The sequence below is a fragment of the Thunnus albacares genome, chromosome 6 (genome assembly GCF_914725855.1).
Source record: "Thunnus albacares chromosome 6, fThuAlb1.1, whole genome shotgun sequence".
NCBI classification, from domain to species: domain Eukaryota; kingdom Metazoa; phylum Chordata; class Actinopteri; order Scombriformes; family Scombridae; genus Thunnus; species Thunnus albacares.
The window spans coordinates 15052508-15074474 of NC_058111.1; the positions used below are offsets into that span (position 1 = coordinate 15052508).

Genomic DNA, 21967 nt, shown 5'->3' on the forward strand with positions numbered 1-21967 from the left:
TCCTTATGGTGTCTCTTTATCTCATATAGAGAACCAGCATCCTTCACACATACTGCAAATATTGTACATTATAGACATAGAGTTGCAACTAATGCGGATAGATGGGTACACGTGCTTGTGGACAACTAAGATTAGCTATTCTGGTGACAAGAGAAGCAAGTAAAATGACAGATTGCGATACAATCTGGAAAAAACGTTGAAGCAGGACCACATTATCAGAAGGTGGAGTTGAGGCAGACTTCAATAATGATCAATCAAATCAACAAACTCTCTGGCATGGCGCACTGACAGATTCCTAAATGGATGCTGTTCTTGTCCAGAGGGCATAAATGCAAAAGAGACAACCAAAGCGCAGCTGCACAGTTTGCTAAATTCAGTATAAATATATAGCAGCCCAAATAAAAGAAGAAAAACAATTCATGGAGGTTAAGACACAGCCTGAGGACGCCTCAGGAAGAATCAGCAAGGGACAGTTTACGAGTCTGGTGTGCAAAAAAACACAAAAGTCTCCCATTTAGTTTTTCTCTGCTACTAAATAAATTTCCTGGAGCAGCAACATGTGTGAAAAATAGCTACAAAATGACATTTCTTCTTTTTTTCAAGTTTAGATGTTAATGCTAATGCCACAGCAGAGATTGTTTTAGTGGTTACATCTTTTGTTAGAGATAATTTAACAGAAACACACACATCCTCCACACAGAGGACATACAGTTCTTCTCATCAGTACAATCTTTAAAAAGCGACAGCACTGATGGTCGGGCTGAGTGATTGTCACAGTGCTGCTTATGGCAAACTGAAGAACGAACAAATCTGTGTTTTTCTTTTAATCTTCCCTTCCTTCTGTTGCTCATTACAGCTATCAGCAGTTTCATAATTATATATTACATACACTCCACATATAAGAGTGCACAAAAAAGCTAATTAGCTGCAAACCCCTTAGATTTACTGAGCCTCATCTCCCTCGTCAAAAATAAATAAATATTGTGATTATTTTGTCATGTCAAAGAACACAACTTCTGTAACTTGACCACATGTGAAACTGGATTCCAATCTGAAGTGACTGTTTCAACAAGAGCATAGAAAATTAATCAAAAAACAAAATAATATTCTCTTTGGTGATGTAGATGCACATGAACGACTCACTTGACTAAGCTTGTCTAATGATCTTCTTCTTCTTCTTTTGTATTTGCATACAAAATGGAAACAGATGAAAATTATATGATTATCATCATTTTTCCAGTGTGCTATCCTAACTATTATAAACCATCTTCCTCTTTGCTATCATTACTTTAAAATGTAGACTGAAACTAGAAATACTGCCTTGCGGTTGTATGCCTCCTCCAACCAGTCAAGTTGCATTTTACATCCATGTCTGTCCAGACTCATATAATATTTGTAGTGAATTTAATAAAAGGTGTTAAGTGTATTTTGTGTTCAAATACTTGGCCAATAAAGCTGATTCTGATAGAACACAAAGTTGTAGCCATGACAGTAGACATCCAAAGAAGCTACAAACTCTAAAACGTGGATGCTTCTCACACATCTTCAACCCAGCAGCACAGAAGATCTATACAATCACAAACATACATGAACATAAAACCAGTACCATTGTTATGCAGATGACACACAAATTTATGTTCCATTAAAAACCAGTGAAGAAGGCACTTCGTCATCTTTTATCTTTTCTGGCAGAAATGAAGTGCTGGATGTCCCAAAACCGTCTCCGGCTAAACGAAAAGAAATCAGAAATAATTCTCTTCGGTCCCCCAAAGTCAATCCCTATTTTAAAGAAATATCTTGGATCCATGTCTACAAATATCAAACCTGCAGCCAGAAACCTGGGTGTAATATTGGACAGTGATCTTTCATTTGAAAAACAAATTACAAATGTTGTTCAATGATGTTTTTATCAACTAAGGAGTATCTCAAAAATCAGGTCGTCCCTGTTCAGAATGTGAGCCAGAGCATGGCCTCAGAACCTCGGGAAGGGCTCTGCTGGCTGTTCCTATGTCCTGGCTCAAGACTAAAGGTGACCGGTCTTTTGCAGTCAGGGCCCCTCAGATCTGGAACTCCTGGCCTGAGAATCTGAGGGTTGCAGGATATATGACATCTTTTAAATCACTTCTCAAAATTTATCTTTTTAAAAAGGCCTTTTATTAATCCTAGCACACCGTTTTATAACATGTCTTACCTGTTTCATTATTACTGTTGTTACTTTATTGTTGTGGATTTTATTCCATTTTATTTTTGTATTATTTGAATTGCCTGATTTTATTTGCCTCAGTCCTGAAATGTTCTAATCTTGGTTCAACCATGTACAGCACTTCATAAGTTTGTTGAAAAGTGCTGTATAAATAAAGTTTATTATTTAGCATTATTATTATTATTGTTGCCATTTTAGCACATTGCAAAGAAGTGAGAAGGTCATTTATCATCTTAATGCTATCAGAGAACCAAATCTCCATATGATAACAATCCCCAGGAAGCCAGTAGACATAAAAGATGGTCCTTAAAAGTCATTCTAGTCAAACTATTCAATCAAACAAAGACTGTCTGCGGTATCTCTTCATAATGAGTTTGTCTCTGCATGGTACCTGCTTCTTTAAGGCTGCATGAATCACAGAGATGAATAAGAGACACAGAATAACTGAAACTCATAGCAAACATCTGCACCCAATTACAGACTGAACCTCAACGGATAATTTAATCACACAGTGCGAGTTACGCTTCAATCACTGATGTTCATTTATTAAAACATAATATTTGCACATATTTTATGATAAGAATGAAGCTTAAAAATGTGTGATGTCTACAGCCACACAGCAAATCCACAGTATACAAATCACACTTTGATGATTAAGAACAGTCAAGACAGCCCACATGGGTAGCATACTGAGCTGAAATCTCATAAATACAAACAAGCAAAAAAAGTGACGATAGGGCCTCATTTTATTCATACTGTAGTAAATAATATATGTCATATGAATCCTAATCAGCAGCTTATACCAGACACCAACTGGGATAAATCCTCTGGCCAGCTTGTATGACAAGGTAAAACTATAACAGCTCAGTGGAAATGGTAAACCTATTACACACAGATCAGCAAAACATGACAACCTTTAATCTGCTTAACAGATGTTTTTCCATATCAGTGAAAATCAGTCTGTGGTGCATACAGCTCAGCGGGACAAAGCTGTGGACATGCAGAGTGCTAACTGATAACTTTGGACTCTTTCACAGATTTAACTTTATATCCATCTGCCACAGCCAGGTGTTTCTTTTCTTTTAAATTCTTTATATTTTCTTTTTTTTTTAAGAATCTGTTTTTTTTTTTACTTTATTTGATAGAGACAATAGAGGTGAGGTGACAGGAAATGAGGGGAGAGGGAGGAGGAATGACAGAAAACAAAGGTCCCTAAACGGACATGAACTAGGGGCGTTGCAATTATATGGACAGCATCTTCAAGCCCCCCTCCAGTAAAAAAAAAAGTGCTTTGATAATTGTTTCTTCAGTTGGATGTTTGAACTTCACTGTGCAGTATGATGTATATGCAGAGTTTGACACTAGAGGGCTGTTTTCACATTCATCCACTGAAGGTGGAAAGTTTCTCTGTGCTCATTACAAATGTAAGTTTAGTCTTAAGTTTAAGACATGTATGTATAAGCAGGATTAGTGACATCACAACTAGCCTAGAGCCAATCGTGGTCCAGTATACAACTTACACAAGCATTGTGTGGGAGAGGTGCACATACTGTACACTAAGAATGAACTTTGTAGTGAAACAGGAGACGGAAGAGAAGGAAGAGATGTAATTTTATTTTTTTGACAAGCCAATTGCGAGAAACAAATGTATTGTTCAAGAGTATTTTTATATCATAAAGATGTCTTTATATCATAAAGGGATCTTTATACTCCTGGGTCACCAGAACGTTCAGGCAGGTGTTGGTGATGTTTCTCAAATATTCAAAGGATCTGTGATTAAAAATAGTCCCCAACAAATACACAATTGACTCCTCTTTTAGTAACCTTTGCTCAAAACTGCTGCTGTTTTAGGACATTATTTAGCCTATTTTTAGAAATGAAGATTTATAATTGTATTAATTATTATATTATTAATTTATAATTATAGTTTTCTAAGATACAAGTGTTCATTTAGGAACTAATGGTTTTGGGAGTGAGTGCCACAGACAGGCTGGGGACATTGGAAAGTATTGAAAGACAGACTAACGCTCTGTTGGTTTCATACTGTTGGATTTGTTGAAAATGAGAAAAATGTAGAGCATGATCACCCTTATTCTTTAAGAAAGGTTTAGGAACCAACAATTGTCTCCAGCAAAAAGGAAGGTTACTGATGAGAGCACAAATGTGCAGCGAGGTTAGAAAGAGAAATAACACATCATAGTGAAGTGATACGAGGCTCTTAGGAAATAGAGAGAAACCAATCCGACTGGAACAATCAAACAATAATTAAAAGTACTGGAAACACTGGGATATTAAATTCTACACAAACTAAACATGAAAATTTGATTTTTTCCTCGAGCACACATAACATCACCATATCAATTGTATACATTTGAATACAATTGTGTCTCATGTCAATAATTTTGCTGCTAGCGGAGAGATGTATGCAGCATACACTGAGTTTATCGAGATCAGAGACTGATGTGAAGTGGTGACCTGCGGCCTTCGGGGCACAATATATAGGCAGTGCTCTGTGGTGTGTGTGTGTTTGTGTGTACAGTGAGAGCTGCTTCACAAATGTAAACAGTTATAGCTCACAGATTACCTGCTTAAAACTGTGAGCTGATTAGATTCAGTCTGAATTATCGTTATTAAATAAACTTTTTATCATTCTGCATGATGGATTTGTTTGTGGATTTTCCTGACACTGTTTTGTTTGTTCATCTTTGTGTGCTTTTGTGCATGTGTTTGCACAACTTCAGAAACTCAGACGGCTGTAAGGTCTCATTTCTGTGTAACCATAGCAACCTCTGGTAACCTGTTCCATGAGGTCAGCTGCACCAGCATCATGGAGATAATAACATAAAAACTGAGTTTAGTTTTGGGCCATGCATTGAGTGTGTGTGAAAGAGAGAGAGCGCGGTATGTGTGTTAAGGAGTTAGATTAGATTTCTTCCTCGTGGTTACCAAACAGAGGAGGCCAACCTGCTCGATCAAGTGTCTATTCAGTCTCATTATTGGCTGTCTGAAAAGAGGAAGAGTGCAGACACTGATGAATAAGTAGAGGGAGAAGTGAGAGGGAAGCAAATTAGAGGGCAAAACTGAGGAGTCAATTGAGCTGTGGCTTCACACTCCATCCCTCGCCCAGACGCTCTCAAAGGGAATCTTCAGGTCACGCTTGTTGCCATCATTAAGACTGCGTTGCTATGGCGATGTGTGCAGTCGGTCCTCTCGCCGGCTTCAGATTGTTTCAAAGTGGCAGAGGGAAAAAGAGAGCCGGAGAGTGAGAGAGAGACGCTACGAGGCAGGAAGCAATTGATGAAACATGCAAGCACAGAAGATCAAACACATTGTATTCAGGAAAAGTTATACCAGTGTGACAAATACATTTCTTTGTAAAGATTATTTGTATGTCCTTTTTGAGACAAAAAGTCAGGAAATAGTATATTTTAAAAAATATATAACTATAAATTAAAAAAAATTATATAATAAAATTATAATATATTTCTATTTTTCAGTAAATCCAATAAAAAGACCAAAAAGGAACTGATGAATAACAAGTATTGCCTGTGTAAACAAAACCTAAAATAAGAGAAAAAGTTTTCTTCTGCGCCATAGACCTCCATTGCTGTCTAAAAACTATTAAAAACACATCAATGAGCCACTGGGAAACATGGACCTCCATTACCATAAACATGCTAATAAAGCCTTTTTAAAAACTGAAACAATGTCTTTTGTGACCTGTTCAGCATGAACTGGGTCTGCGTATTAAAGGCAGAGTGGAGAGGTGGGTAAGTATTCAGAGATGGACGTGTTGTTAGTTTTGGTCTTTTCATGAGATTTTCTGATAGAAATGCTTTAAATACAACAAGGGCTCTCAACAGGACTGAAAACCAGGACACAGTAACATGCCTATAATGCATGTACCTTACACCACTGAAGCACCAGGATGCATTTGAATAAGATAAAGATTTCTTTATTGTCATTTCTCAGCACTCACATACATTATAACGAAAGTGACCTCTGCATTTGACCCATCCTATAAGCTAGGAGCAGTGGGCAGCCGCAGTGCAGTTCTTGCCAGTGCCTTAGTCAGGGGCACTGACAGGAGTATTAACCCTAATGTACATGTCTTTGGTGGTGGAAGGAAACTGGAGCACCTGGCAGAAACCCACGAAAACACCTACAGGAGAAAATGCAAAATCCACACAGAAAGGACCTGTGATGGCCGGAGTTTGAACCCAGGACCCAGCTGTGAGGCAACAGTGCTAACCACTGTGCTGCACCAAATAAGACTATTATTGGTTTCTCCTTGACTGTCAATCAGTAGTGCGTCTTTAACACTGTAGCTCCTATTATTTCATCGACACAATGTGTGTGTGTGTGTGTGTGTGTGTGTGTGTGTGTGTCAGTCTGATGTCAAGGTGCCATGACACTGACAAGACACCAAACCGATTCTGTTTTCTTCCGCGCTAACACAGGGTCAATTGCTGCTTTTCCGATCTCTAACTTGCAGCCATTTATCTTTCTCTCTATCTCACAGTCTCTCTCCATCTCCCTCTGCTCTCTCTGTAAATATATTACCAGTCCTTTGTGTGTTTGCTCCGCTTATTGATCGTCTAGAGTCCAGGTGTCTGATGTTTTGGAGAGACAGATTCTGAGCTCATCCCTCAAACATTACTGATATTTGCCTTAGTGCAGGAATACAGTACAGACTCAGGTAATGACAAACTGACAACACAGATAAAGACTAACCACTAAACTACTCCAGGGAAAAGAGTTTCGTGATAACACACTCTAACCTTTCCATTGTGACAGTTGTACAGATTTGCTACAGTGAATAACAAGTATTACTATTTAAAATCCTGGTTATAAACTTGCAGACTTTAGACTTTTTCTTTATTCCACAATGACATGTCATTGAGTTATATGGACACACATACAAATGAAAGAAAGAGAAATGGAGCAAGTGTACAGTGGAGCTCGTTGCCAAGTAATGGGCAAATATAATAAAACAAAGAAGGAAATGATAAGAAAGTAAATTAAAAAGTACACTATTCAAAATATTCAGTAGTAACTTAAAAGTATCCATTATCATTTTAAGAAACTTTGCAAGTTTCTGATGTTCTAGTGTTGAATAATCTCAAACTTAACAGTGGTGGGTATAATCTTATACTATTCTTTAATTAATCTGTTTCTCTCGTTGTCAAATCTAGGACAAACTAGTATAGTATGTAATGAAACTCATAAAGTACATAATCTTGGGAAATTGTCACGTAAATCTCTCGTCTTTGTGGCAGATCATGGCTACCACATCCAATTTAGACAAATTAGTTCCTTACACTGGGCTGTCCCCCCAAATATATACATATATTTAAAAAAAAACATCAGTTTTAAAGGGGAAGTGCAGCAATTTTACATATTAACGTCTTGTTACAGGTCTCAAGGAAAACTACTGCATATGTGAAAAAAGTTGTATAAAGCCTTTTGTGGCTCCAGAGGGAGCTGCGAAAAAAACTGATTAATTTATGTGATTTCATTGGTTGAGGCTGAAGACTGCAAATTTGAAAAGTCTCAGGATGAGGCGTTAGACAGAGGTGAGGTTATTAGACCTTTGTAGGCTGCTCCTCATCTCTGCTGTCAGCATTCAATTTGCATTGTGGGTAAGGGGGGGGGGGGGGGGGGGGTTGTCCATATAACGTTGTTCTCTGGCAGAAAAGCGCTGGCAGGGTGCCAGGGACCGCTTCATCTCCGCGCACCCAGCGCTTTTTTGATGAAACGCTGTGCAGGGGTTTTGTTTCTATGACAACAATATCTTGACAACATATTACCACTCTAACCACTGTTGTATGATAGACTAGCATCGCCCCTTTGCTTTTTATTATCTATTTGTTATTCTTAGGCTACTATTTATTTGTTTGACATTGTTTTTTCACCATGAGTACCGATGAGAGGACGCCCCATCTAATATGTGATTGGTTGCCTGAAGAGCAGCGACAGTGACAACACCAGCATTTTTCTGAAGAGTTCAGAGATTTTCGACTAGAAGTGCTCAGTGTGGCCGCACAAAACAGTCGGAGCGCTCTGAAAAAAGACGTTTTCTCTAGGTGGGCACATATGCTCTCTCCTCACTGGGAACAACTGAAAAAGATGGTGGCAGTCAGAAAAAAATGTGGTATGGACACTCAGCCTAATGTTAGACCAGGTTTTGCCAAAGAATAATGTGACTCCAGTTCTGCTGCTGATTTTGATCTCTTATAAACAACCTATAGTTATTACACGGAAGGTTTTTATAAACTTAAAGAATAACAGTCCTGATGATCCATATCCTTGAATCTGAGGTTAACTTCAGGGAAACTTCATGTATTCTGGATTGTTATCCTCAAAATCATGCCATGAATAATAACCCAATGTGTTTACACTTGGCAATCCATTTTGACTGATATTTATCATTGTCATATAGTTTCTGTTTCAAGTAAAACACAGTACATCTTTTTTTGGGTGCCACTCAAGAACAGATGTGAGTGTTTTACCTAAATCAGTTTCTGTTAACAACCCCCCTCCTGCTTTCTTACAACCTCTTCCTCTTCTGCAACATCTTCTGAGACAGTGAAACAGGGTTGCTGTGAGTTAACATAACACTATCACTGTCACTTTGAAAAATACCCCTGGCTCCCAACACTTGACATTTCAATCTAGATCAGAGCACTAACACCACACGCCTCTCGCTGACCGCTGGCTCAGGAGCCAAGAGGACAGAGGGCAGTTAAACTGATTTATCCCTGCATGAATGAGTTATCTTACTCGCTTTGACCTCCATTGTGTGTGTGTGTGTCTCTCACTTCAAGAGGGATCTTATTATTCCACAGGATGAAGCCATGTCTTCAATGGCTATAACACTACATCAGCTTGAACATTATGAGGGAGATGTAAGAGACAGGAAAATAGAGAGAGAGACAAAGATAAAACAAATAAAGATGGTTGAGGAAGAACAAAAGACAACAGAGAAAAGCTGGGGGGAACTTACACAACACTTTCAAATTTTGGTTGAGGGTGGATGAGCTTTGGCAAACAGTACTCCGAGGGTGGGAGCACGCTCAGCCAAAAACTGACTCTAGAAATAGTAACACTCACAGGCTGCAATTAAAACAAGCATCTCCAGAGCTGCGAGTTGAGGACTTTTACGAGTCAGAGAAAAGATGCTCATTAGAAACAGGAGGCTGAGATGTCAGAGGGAGCAAACGCTAAGTGGTTGGAAAAACAGACTGAGAAATGTTATTAAATAAACTCCAAGTATCAGTGTTAAGGAGCAGATTCTCTGCATCTAATTAAACTAGTACATTTTGCAGACACATGATGGCAGCTCAAACTGTGGATTCTGTACTTAATTATATTTTATATATGAGAGTAATTTTTTGTGAACAACTGCAACTCTCAGGTCATCTTTGGTCCTCCTATTATATTTGAAAGTTAACATTCCTTCCATTTTTTAACACAAACATCTGTCTGCTCCACTGGTTTTGAGTGAAAATGTAAATGTGAAAATGGAATGATGAACAAACAACAGGATGTTTCATTTTGAGTTAATGTTAACATTTATTTGTGGACCAATTTTCTGGCAGATAGCAGTTGGAGCAGGACATTATTTGATCCAAAACTCTGCAGCCAGGTTGCTAAGAGAAAACAAAAAGTCCTGGTTTTCTATTAGTTTTACATCACTTTACTTGTATAGAAAGCACTACAAGTTCTTACACCAGGATACTTGTCTCATATGCTTTTAAAGTACAAACCAGGAAGGCACATTAAGTGCACTGGGATCAGTCTTTTATGATCACTGCTCAGGTTTCCTCCTACAGTCCAAAGACGTGCATGTTAGGCTAATTGGAGACTGATCGTGAGTGTGATTGTCTGTCTACATGTGTCAGATTTAATGCATGGATGGATTATCTTGATTAATGGTTATTATAGCAGTGTTTCTCCTATATTCATTCTTTTGAATGAATTATGAATAAATCATAAGCGCTGCTGCTAAAATTTCACACGATCATTAATATCAATGGGCTACTAATGATTTTCACTTACACACTGCGTGAGCATGATAACGCCCCACTACTACCCCTTATCGTGGAATTGTTTTGAGTCATCCTCCCTCTCCTCATTCTTCAACGGACATCTCCATGAAAGTTACTGGAATAAGAGTAAAGTAGCTCCATTAAGGAAGAGGGCAGTGCGTAATGTGTGTGCGTAGAGAGTGAGTGGTTGAGGGAGCGGCAGAAAAGTGATGTGAATGCGAGCAGAGCACATGAAAAGCTTAGCAGTAAGTTGTCAATCTGGACTAGTGGCAGTTTGGGGAAAAAAATTATTCTTAGATGTATCGTGATGTGGACGTGGACGATTCTGCATCGATTCACAAATGTCAAAAAATCGATTTTCTAAATATTAGTTAATAACGTGATGTTGACGGAAGGAAAAAGGTGGAAGTCAACTGCAAGAGCAGTACAGCACCCAGACAGTCTACAGTGAACACACGATACAGTTATATTGCAGTTCATCTTAAAAATAAGGCAGCTTTTGCAAGCGTTTTTTGATTTAATGACTAATAATTACCTTTGCAAGATGAACATGAAGTACATTGTGAACGTTCTACGCCATCACTCAGAGAGTAACATTAGCAGAGTGAAGAAGTGAACTCCAGCAGTAACAAACAAGACCGACACACACTGCAGCACAAACAACTTCTCTGAAGTGAAGAAACTAACTCAGTACTCTGTTTCACCTTGACAACCCTGCGTCCACTCAGCATCTTGGACAGCGATGTCTTTCTCCAGAGCTAACAGGCTGCTCTCCACCGCTGAAGACATGACGTTAATAACAACATAGTAGAGCACTCTTCCTCCCCTCATTTGGTTATTCTCATACAGGCAGGAGACTGCTTTCAAATCAATTCATTCAAATGAAGTTAACTCTTTAAAATAAAAAGGCTGTGGTCCATTTATCTTATCTGCCGGTTATGTTTCATATTGTATTTCAGTGGACTAAGGACACCAGTGAATGGTTCGGCACACAGTTTACTGGAGCAAGAGACTGAAAATAGTGCCCCCTTTTCTATTCAATCAAGAATCGATTCTGAATTGAATCAGACACCAAAGTATCTGAACTGCATCAAATCGTGAGATTCCCAAAGATTCCCACCCCTACATTAAGGTGGACCAGCTATTTTCGTTTTAGTGTAAATCTCAGCTACTCTTAGATAGACAACGGAGAAATGTTTGGCTGCTAAGTCTCCTCTGAGTTTTGCCCCCATTCTCCACTGCCTCCACCCACTCCCCCCGCCGCCCCAAAGCAGTCAACCTAGGGGAAACACTGTATTTAGTTTAGTTTATAAGTTGATAAAGAGTAGGGCGAACTACTTTTTCAGGTTAACTTTAGCTTATAAAATTGTGTCTTTGTGCTGCTGATCAACCTTTTCTAATAAATTATACTCTGTAGTTCGCAAAATTTAAAAGTATATACTGAAATAATGTATTTTCTGGATATGACTATACTATAGTGTTATATTTCCTTTATTGCTCTAAAGACGAACGATGTACATCGATGTGTCTTTCAAGTATCAAAAACTGGTCTGATGTTTAGATAAAATGATGCAATGCTACAGAACTGGCTCAACACATCTTTACTTCCCTCCAGTGAGGATACTGATGACAGATGTCTAACCTGCAACTGGAGATGGGAATTGACAGTTTGGAAGAGATGAGTCGTACCTTGTTATCAGACCACAGAAACACAGAGTCGGTGAGTAAATTCACTATCTGATACAATACATGAGTCACTGTAGAGCAAAAGAGAGGAACTGGACATGTTGACAACAGGAAAACAGTGAGTCAAACATGGGAAAACATCTAAAACCATTTTCTCAGTCTCACAAAGACTTTTCCCAGCACCACACTCCTCTAATGTTGATTAAACAATAACTCAAAGGTTTTAATACCTCAACCTCCTCAAATACTGTGTTTCATTTCATACCAGCCTTCCCTATGACCCCAGACTCTCCTGGGGAAAGCTATGGAGTAAAGGCTACTGATGCTCTTACAGGAGAGGCAATCATTCCTGACTTTTGACCTTTCATTATGAAATCTATCACCAACTTTCATCATTGATCAAAATAATGGGAAGCAACGCTGCACAAGGCCAATAAACCATACAAGAAAAGTAAAACAAATAATGCAATTATTTCATGGAAGATGTGAATTCAATCATGTTTCTAAATATAAAAATGCATTTGTGTCTTCCCTTCCTGCATTAGAGGAATGCGCTCATGAAGAAACTCAGATTCAATACCCATTATGATCTGATGGCTATTACCTAATCTGTCATCATTATTGAACCTACTACTGCCCACTGCTGCTGAGCGCAGCCCACACAAAACAGGCAACACACAAATCCTTAACAAGCAAAACAAGCACACATACCCTATATTGCAATTCCCTGGTGGAAATTTGCTATGCCTCATCTAGAGGAGTGGGTAAACCGTGATATGGGATAATGTGTAATGCAGGGGCGATGGTAATATTACACAGAGGCTGTGTGTGTTTGTGTGTCAAAATAAATGTGTGTATTAATTCCGGCTCCGCAAGTGGGTTGGAATTAACTCCGTGGAGATCACCAGGAAATGTCTCAGTCAGCGAGCACAACAGCTTCCCCAGCAGAGGGGGAGGAGGAGAGAGGAAGGAGGAGAGGCCGGGGTCATGAAGCTGGCCAGGTGGGTGGTAGCTGGGGACATGTGATGCAATATGAAACTGATAAACCGTGACAGAAACAGAGGGTTTACTTGCCAACAATGTTACGCTGAGTTCTGGGGGAAAAAAGTCATTTTGTGTGTGTGATTCCCTACTACTCCTCCATTATCCTGTTTATGAGCAGACTGCAGGGAAAATAAATGACACTGTGATCATCCTCGCTCTTGCTATCACACACTCTAAGTCTCAGCGCCTGTTTCAGTGACATCCATGATACATGTTTTTTTATGTAGGAGAGAGAAAGAGTAAAGAGAGGAGGACTTATGAGAAACTACTGTGAAAAAAAAATACGAGAGAAGAAGAGGGCTCATTCTCATCAGGAAGGAGATGAAGTTCGATTTGGTGGGAGGAATAAGCTCTGAAGTTACAGCAGAAGCAGAGCAGACTCCTTTACAACACAGGGGAGGAAAAAAAGCCAGCAAAGACTTTATAATGCAAAAAACAGACTTAAAAAGCGGAATATGAAGAAAGAAAAAAAAAATTAAAGACCACACTGACCTTTCATGTAAGCAGCATTTTCTAAACAACATTAGTTGTTAAAATACATTAGATTTCATGTTAAAATGTCATTGCACAAGTGGTTGTGATGACGCATTCCAGTGCAAGCCACAGCACAAAAATGTCACTTACACACTGTTTCCACAGTAGTCGGCACACATATACACACAACTACGCAAACACACTGCTAAGTTCGTATGATCTCGACAGACAGGCACACACACACGCCGACGCCATGTTAAACGAGTCATATGCTACTAATTTTCCATGACTAATACAAGGAAATGTAAGTCTGCAAGGATTACGTTCACAGGCAACGTTTTGTTTTGTTTTTTTCTCAGATATTGGGGGAGACCAAACACAGCTAAAAGAAGAGTGCATGTTGCATATTCACCAGGTGGCCAGAAACATGACCACAAATTAATGATAATGTCGCTCCCTAATGCATATGCTGGAGGTATTAATAAGGAACTGTTTGCTAACAAGTTCACCATATCAGCTTAAAAGGTGATAATATGTCATTGCTGTGTTTACAGCTTGCTTCTGCTGCCAAAAAAGGTATTACTGCAAGCAAAAACCACCTTGTGTCCCTTATGTAATTCAAGAACCTAGACGTAACCTATAAACATTAATTATGCTTTAGTTGCAAGGAGCAGATACTGTTGGGAACACTAATGAGAAACATTGGCAATGAACTTTTTGCAAAAACACTCAATATAAATGGTTGTTTTAGTTCTTCTTTTCTACTGAAGTAATTTTTCCCCATTTTCTCTCAATCTCTCAATCTTTGAACACCTATATCCATGTGTACTGCAGTCCTTGTCACTGCTTGTTAAATTCATTAAAAATGTAATCTCGGTAGCATTGTTTCCAAACAAAATGTATGCAGATTATTTATACAGTAGCCTACCAGTTAAAAGTTTGAGAAAGTGTGTCCAAACTTTTGACTGGCACTGTAGGAAAAAGGGTTACACACTTACAAAGACACACATACACACTCAAACTATATAAAATGCTCTTAAGGAGATAGAGCAGTGTCTGCACTGCGGGTAATAAGATGAATCTCAATTACCACAATGCAACAGGCTCACAGTGAAAAACATACTGACCTCCGTGTAATGAACAACCCTGACATTTACATCAGCTGCTGACTGATGTGCATTTATCAGGCAGACACACACAGACACAACATTGATTTCAGTCACAAAGAAGACGACTTGTAGAAGGATTTGTATCTTAAACGCAGCACCTTGCCGAGATGTGTCATCGGCTAGTTGAAGGGCTCGTCTGATGCCTGCTGCTGCAAGCAGATCGATGCTTTTTCAGGTAGATGACAGGTAGGGGATCAGGGGGAGGAAGAGGATTGGGGGATGTTACTAGTATGAGTAACATCCCCCTTGTGAGAGTAGGGATCTAGATCAATGCCCTGACATAAACGAGAGAGGAGGAGGTGTTACAGAACAGAGGTGGGGGAGTAGGAAGATCGGAGGGAAGATGGCAGCACTTTACAGCATCAAGCACGGATTCAGCAAAAGCAAAATGGAGAGTAGTTGAAATTGGTAAAGATAAGAGAGAAACTGAGAAATATGGCAGACGGTGTTAACAGCAGGTGAAGAGGTAATGACAGAACTAAAGAGCAATGGAGGGGGAGCAGAAAAGTGAAGAAAATGGACAAACATGAGATTTCACTGTGAGAGCATGGACGCTCAAAAGAACAGAGAGGACTGATTGGTTCTCTGACTTCTGTCACAGCCTCCATCAACAAGCAGGCTTTTTGCTTTGTGACAAATTGTTCTTTAATTGCTCAATTTCTTTTCTTTTTGTTTTTTTTTCTTCTTTTGTTCAGTAGAATCTGCCACTATTGTCAGGCTCTTTGCTGCTGATGTACATTAGAGGCATATAAAATAGTGACTTTTTGGCTTCATTCTCTTTCTGCTTCTCTGACTTATTAATGAGTCATTGCAGTATTAAATATTAATGTTATCATTAAGAAGCTATAGGATTATAGGTCTGTAGAAAAGAGTCAGTCTTGGCTTGGACAATGTAACCTCATCTGGACGAATCAATAAATAAATTCATGATGAATCACACTTTTTGGAAATAAAGATGGGTGACAGATTAAGGAAAAAACAACATAATGTGCTCCATGTTCCCTCATTTGGTGCTTTGATGATGGTGGTGCTGAGCGTTGTCTGGCATGCCCAGACACATGCACATTCCTGGTAGTTACTAACATGAAAATAAGAAAATGTGAAAGATTTTGAGCTCTTGTATCCAGGCTTTCCAAGAAGTGGTGTCCAGTGCATGTAGTCAAGGCGAACGGTCCCATACCATTAGTAAAACAAGACTATGAGTCCATGCTATCGACTCTGAGCCTGTACTTGCTTTGAGCTAAATGCTAATTGAACTCATGTTTGTGCAGCGTGTTACAAGCCAACATTTGCTAATTAGCAATAAAAGCAAAGTATAGCTGTGGCTGATGGGAATGTCATTAGTTTCACAGGTATTTGACCCTAAACAAAAGTACTGGACAAACTAATCTGATGACAGCGCTAGATTAAAAGTCAGAGGACCACTTAAGTTTGTACAATTCATCCTGAGGAGGACAGGAATTTGCCAAATTTCATGGCAGTCCACCAAATACATATTGAGATATTTCACTCAAAACTGCAAATGTCAAACTCATGGTGGCACTAAATCAAAAAGTCACCAAAGTCAGTAGGATTCATCCTCTGGAAACTTCCAATTTCAAGGCAATCCATCCAAATTGCCATCCATAGAATCAAACTGTGAGTGTGGCTCCAAATGCCCGCACATCAACAAAAAACTATTAGAAGCTCTTCAGATGCAAAGAAAATACATGCACAAAAGGTCTAAATGTGACTAAATATGGTAACCAAATCTGAAAAAATGTGAAAAAAGTGAACGTTTCTGTAATAAGATCATCGTCAGCCCAACTCCAACTTTATATTTCTGCTGTTCATCTGGTGAAAAAATAAAATGATCTCCATTGCCATAACTTTCCAGAGCTGTAAAATCCATCCTAATAGTATTGTAACCCACTTTGAAGTGTTCTGGCATCTGATCAGCTTTCAAATATCACTCCAACTGACCTTCCTGGATTGTATTTCATCGTCTCACTGGTACCTGAAGCAACACGCCTAAACCACTGCAGTCCATTATGTTTTTCTAACAGTTTGAACACTGTTCTAAAATCTTAAATTATTGTTGAGTTGACAAAATGAAACACGGAGAGATATAAAATACATAAAAACAGCCTTACTCTCATCAGGGTTGGGTGAGGCGAGGATGGCGCTGTGCTTCCTCTTCACCTCCTCAACTTTCTCTGCCAGAGACTCGATAAAACCCCGGATCTCCTCCACCTGTTAAGAGAGAGAGAGGATAAGAGAGCAAAAGGTGCTTTAGATCTGCTCTGCACACAGAGGCAGGAAGTACCAGTGATTAGCCTGAGTGATGTTGATAGAATCTGAAGTGAAGATGTCATTATCATATTAGAGGCAGAATGAAAGCAGAGTGAAACAGGTTCATGTGAAGGAACACACAGATTTTCAAGTTTTTCATGTTTATTTGGCCTCAATCATCACTTCTCTGTGACTTTACAGACACCTAGAAGGATCTCTCATTCATGCGTGTGATGTGTCGACTAAATTTGCATTTCTATCAGCAGCAAACTGGGCTGTTTTCAGACTAAAATCTATTAAGTTACCGACTCAGACATCCTCATCAGTATACAGCTGCTATTTATAATTAATACAAATGCAGCAGTTCTCACTTGATTTAAATTAATGCTGTTTTTTAAACTAATTTTAGTCAATAACAACTGTCAGGGAAGATGTATGTGTGAATTATAATGTGCAGTGGAAATGACTCAGTTTGTAACATTTGATACTCAGCCAAAGCTGTGTTTTTACTACCTGTGATGTAACTGAGAATCGGAGGCTGTAAAGTGTGAATGGGGCTTAAATAAATCAGTGCTGTGGGTAATGGAATCTAAGGCTACTCCAGTTTCCTTTTACAATAAAAAATGTCATCACTACACCCATACATTACACCCTTATGTGATTGTTGAATATCTCATTCTTCACTGGACATTAATATGCTGCTATTACAGCCTCCACTCTTCTGCAAAGGCTTTCTAAAATGTTGTGGAACCTGGCAGAAGAGATTTGCTCCCATTTAGCCACAAGAACATTAAAGAGGTTGGATGCTGATGACTGGAGATAATGTTTGGCTCACAGTCTGCTTTTCAGTTCATCTCAAGGGTGTTGGTTGGGATTGAGGTTAAATATCTGTGCATGCCAGTGAAGTTTGTCCACATCAGACTTGGAAAACCATTTCTTTATGACCTGGCTTTGTGCACAGGGGCATTATCAAATAGAAACAGGACAGCCACAAGTTTGGAAGCACACAATAGGCCTTTTTCATGGAGGACATTTTGAAATATCACAGTAGGAAAAGCACAGGAGTAAACAAACCTCAATGATTTTGCATATTCAAGGATATTCAAGGATATTCTACAGGGACGACAGACCGACTAATGTGAAAACAAATTTCATTGTCTGAGACAAACAATCACTTTAACTCAACACATTTAACAGGGCAAAAAAATGCAGCTCTTTCTAGCCACCCATGGACTGAGGCTCAACTCAGAAAGAGCTACAAAACTGAACAATGAACATACTGACATGACTGACTCACAAAGACACAAAAGGGGAACATTAGACAAAAGAAATACCATTAACAATAAATAGTTTTTCAGTTTAATCCACAATATTACTTTGCTCTGTATAATTTAACATAACTTATACTGAATATCACATATGAAGTTTTGATCTCCCCCTATGAATCCTGGTGAGTTGGTTCTGACCAGTAACCACACCTATGATAAATAGGTAAAGCTCCTCCTTTTGCTGGAGGAACGCCACATCAGGACAAAGCTAACAAATCGAACATAACCCTAAAACAGCAGGAAGATCTCAACTCATTATTATCGATAAATGAAGTAAGTTTAATGAAACAATGTGTCAGTTTAATTGACCTAAAGACAAACATAGAGTCAAATTAACTGGTTTAGGGAGACACAACGCAAGCTACGAGACGTGTGACTGGGCTTAAACACTCTTCGTTTGTGAACACTGTTTTTTTTTTTTTTAAAATACATTAAAGAAATTAAGTGCATAACATGCGTATTCTCCTTTGAATACTGCATTTCACAGAATCATCTGCCACTAAGATCCTGGTTTGACATTCTAACCAATCATCTCCCTCCTCCTCCTCCCTGCTGCCTCGTTACCAGCTGTGCTGCCTCTGGCTCCGGTAACAGCTGGACGAGCAGCAGGTCACATCTGTCGGTGACTTCATCAATCTGTACTTTCATCTCAGCCTGTCATCTACTCTCGATTCACTTTCCTCCACCTCTACACCTGCTCAACTACAGGCCAGCCTGTTCTCCCTTCGTTCTTCCCTCTGGTCTCTCTGATACGACCAAAGTCACATCCTCTCGCATATCTCTGGTTTATGCATACCTCTGTCAGTCCTCTCAGATCTGAAATCCCTCCACTCCTCCATCCATACATTCCTGAGCTTCCTTCGTCTCAGCTTGGGTCATTATTCTCACATTATCTCTTTAATTAGCTGCAGATTGGATCTGTTTTTAATAACATCATAATTGGCTTTGGAAGACCACTGAGGAGAGACCAGGCACTACCAAAGGCTCTGTATTCACATGAGGTGAATACAGAGTTAAATGCTCGGAGAGAGATCACAGAAGTTAAAAAAGTAAGACAGCTAGACAGTTTGATAGGATGGGAAGTGAGCAGAAGATGAAACCACTTTGAGCTGTCTCGGTTCAGAGACCATGTGTTAGTGAGTCACTGTGCGCCTCTCAGCTCTCATAAGACATCAGGCAGATTTTATTGGCGTGGGAGAAAAAACACTATCAGACACATCAGGAAAAACGCATATACATGCAGAAACAAACAAACAGACACACAAACACACACACATTTACAGGGCCATTTCGCAGATTTTTATAACTATTCTTTATGAAATTCATATATTTGACATGACATTTGTCAGTTTTCTGTACCTTGTATAAAAGCCCTGTTAACCACCAAAGTCCTACAGCTCGTAATACAGTCTAGGATGAGAAGCAGCAAGAACAATTGCCGTTTTTGCAGTTTGATGTCTAATTTTAGTGTTTTGGTGTAAAAGTCTCATTTTTATATTATAATGGGAAAGATAAGGCCTGTGGCCACAGCGGGTCTGTCTTGCGTCTTCTCTCTTCATACTTGCATCATCAGGTGAAGGATATTGGGGACATGAGAAAAGAGTCCTCCTACAAGATGTTAGAAGAATACTGACGTGTAATGGTGCCTATATTCAGGTCATACTATGACAAATACATGCACATAAGGCTGAAAATCTTTTAAATCTTTTTTTTATGAAGTCGTACAAGCAAAGTTATTTCTTTATGTTGAAAATTACCCCTATTTATTATCATCAATGGTTTAAGGGCAAATTTATAATATTTCTTTACTTCTTTTAACTTTGAGGTATAAACAGGACTTTGAGTAATAGATAGAAAATCAGAATATTGTGTGCTTCAACATTGGCTAAAAAACATGCCTGTTTTCTACAATGCTGATGTAAATAAACCTTTTACAGCATCATGAAACCCCAATAACTAAGAACTTTAGTTGCTTTCTGGTGCTTGACGTTTGTATTTAAACACCAATCAGTTTGAAAGTGATACCAGCTTCAAATCTTGTGTTCCACTGAACATTAAAACACTATTGAGCGACAGACACTTTAACACCATCTCTGTGACAGATTGGTTTATGACTGCATAAGGTTAAAGCTTCAGCTAAGCATCACATACGGCAGAAACATACACATGTTCACACTTCGCTGTCAAAGCTGTCAAGTCAACATACAACGTACAGACTGAAGGCCAGAAAGTGCAGAGGTAAACAGGCTATGTCAGATGTTGTACCTGCTGTTGAACGACACGGCAGAAAGACTTCATTACAGTTACCATGTGTGGTTTATGTCAGTCAGTATTGCGACAAGTCTACAGACACTATGGAAAACTTGCTGAACTATTAAAACTTAAACTTTTCTGCCACTGCCTTTTTCGAATGTGATGATGGATTATGGAATAAAGCACATACATCTTCAAATGATAAAAAGTAAAATAATAATAATAATAATAATAATAAAGCATAATAAAATAATCATTAATTACTATTAAAGCACACCATTGCAAACCACAAGAGAAATCAGAGTGAAGACTAATTAAATGATCAAAAAACTGACCTTTTTTCCAAGCTTTTCAGACGAGTCAAGTCAATTTTTATTTTTATAGCAGCCAAAGATCACAAAAGTTTGCCTCAGGGGGCTTTTTGATCTGTAGAGCAAAACATCTTCTTAAGTTCTCCAGCTAACTTTCGACAAACTTAGCTGGCTTAAAGACATCAAAATTTACCAACTATTCCAATTTTTGATCATTCATACACAAGAATATATTTAAAGGTTTTGTCAATGAAAAGTGACACTCTGAAGTTCATCATAGTATGAACAACAGAAGTCAATTGCTTCAAGGCATCAGGCTTTGGTTTGATTTGGTTTAGGGCTACAACTAACAATGACACGGTTACAATTACAGAGCTTAACTAGCTTGTTGTGCTACATATCACAACCTCTTGACTTTTTACTTAAGTTCTTTGAGAAATTTACAATGTAGTACAAAGTCAAGAGGTTGTGATGTGTAGCACAACAAGCTAGCGAAGGAATGTGTGCAATGTTGTGGCTAATTGATATGTTTTTAATTAAGACTGCTATTGTTGTTTTTGGACAACAATAGCAGTCTAAGGCACAGAGGAATAAGATATATCAGGCTTTGGATACACACACAATACTTTTAATGATCAATTCATTGTTGGTTTGGCTCTGCACATGAGATTTGTTGACAATAAGAAAAATATAGAAAATCACCAGCCTTATCCTTTGAAAGGTAAAATAATTTCAGTCTTATCCTTGAATTGCCATTAGTGGGCCTCTTAAACTCTTTAACATCCACACACAAACAAACACACACACAGATAGATATCCTTGCAACATACAGCTGTGTAGTACATGATACTTTAATACATTATGACAAAGACACCACCACATGCATGTTTGCAGAACGAAATGCCACAAACACATTATGAAATCAATATCAACACTCTGAGGGTCCTGTTTATGGTGTGAGTGAAGGACAGCGGTCTGCTATCCCTCCACTGAAAGCTTAATTAATGCACCCAGTCAGGGTGAGAGCCTGATTACTCTTTCTCCCCCTCTGCTCCCTTAATCTGCTCCCTGCACTATCTACATCTCCCTCTGTCACATCTTATTACCTGTTCCTCTTCTCTGGTCTTGCTATTTAACTTCTTCCACATCACTCTCATCTGGCTGTCTCACCATTTCT

General features: G+C 38.8%; 1 protein-coding gene across 4 annotated transcripts in view; it reads right to left on the reverse strand.

Moving 5' to 3' along the window:
• Positions 1-21967, reverse strand: part of stx1a (syntaxin 1A (brain)) — a 63132-nt gene that overhangs the window by 19054 nt on the left and 22111 nt on the right. For all 4 annotated transcript variants that reach the window (XR_006403788.1, XR_006403789.1, XM_044354080.1 and 1 more), the window contains exon 3: positions 16760-16859. Coding sequence is in view for 2 of the 4 variants with exons in the window: in XM_044354080.1 (XP_044210015.1) it covers positions 16760-16859 (100 nt within the window). In the remaining 2 variants the exon portion in view is untranslated. The remainder of the gene's footprint in view (positions 1-16759; positions 16860-21967) is intronic.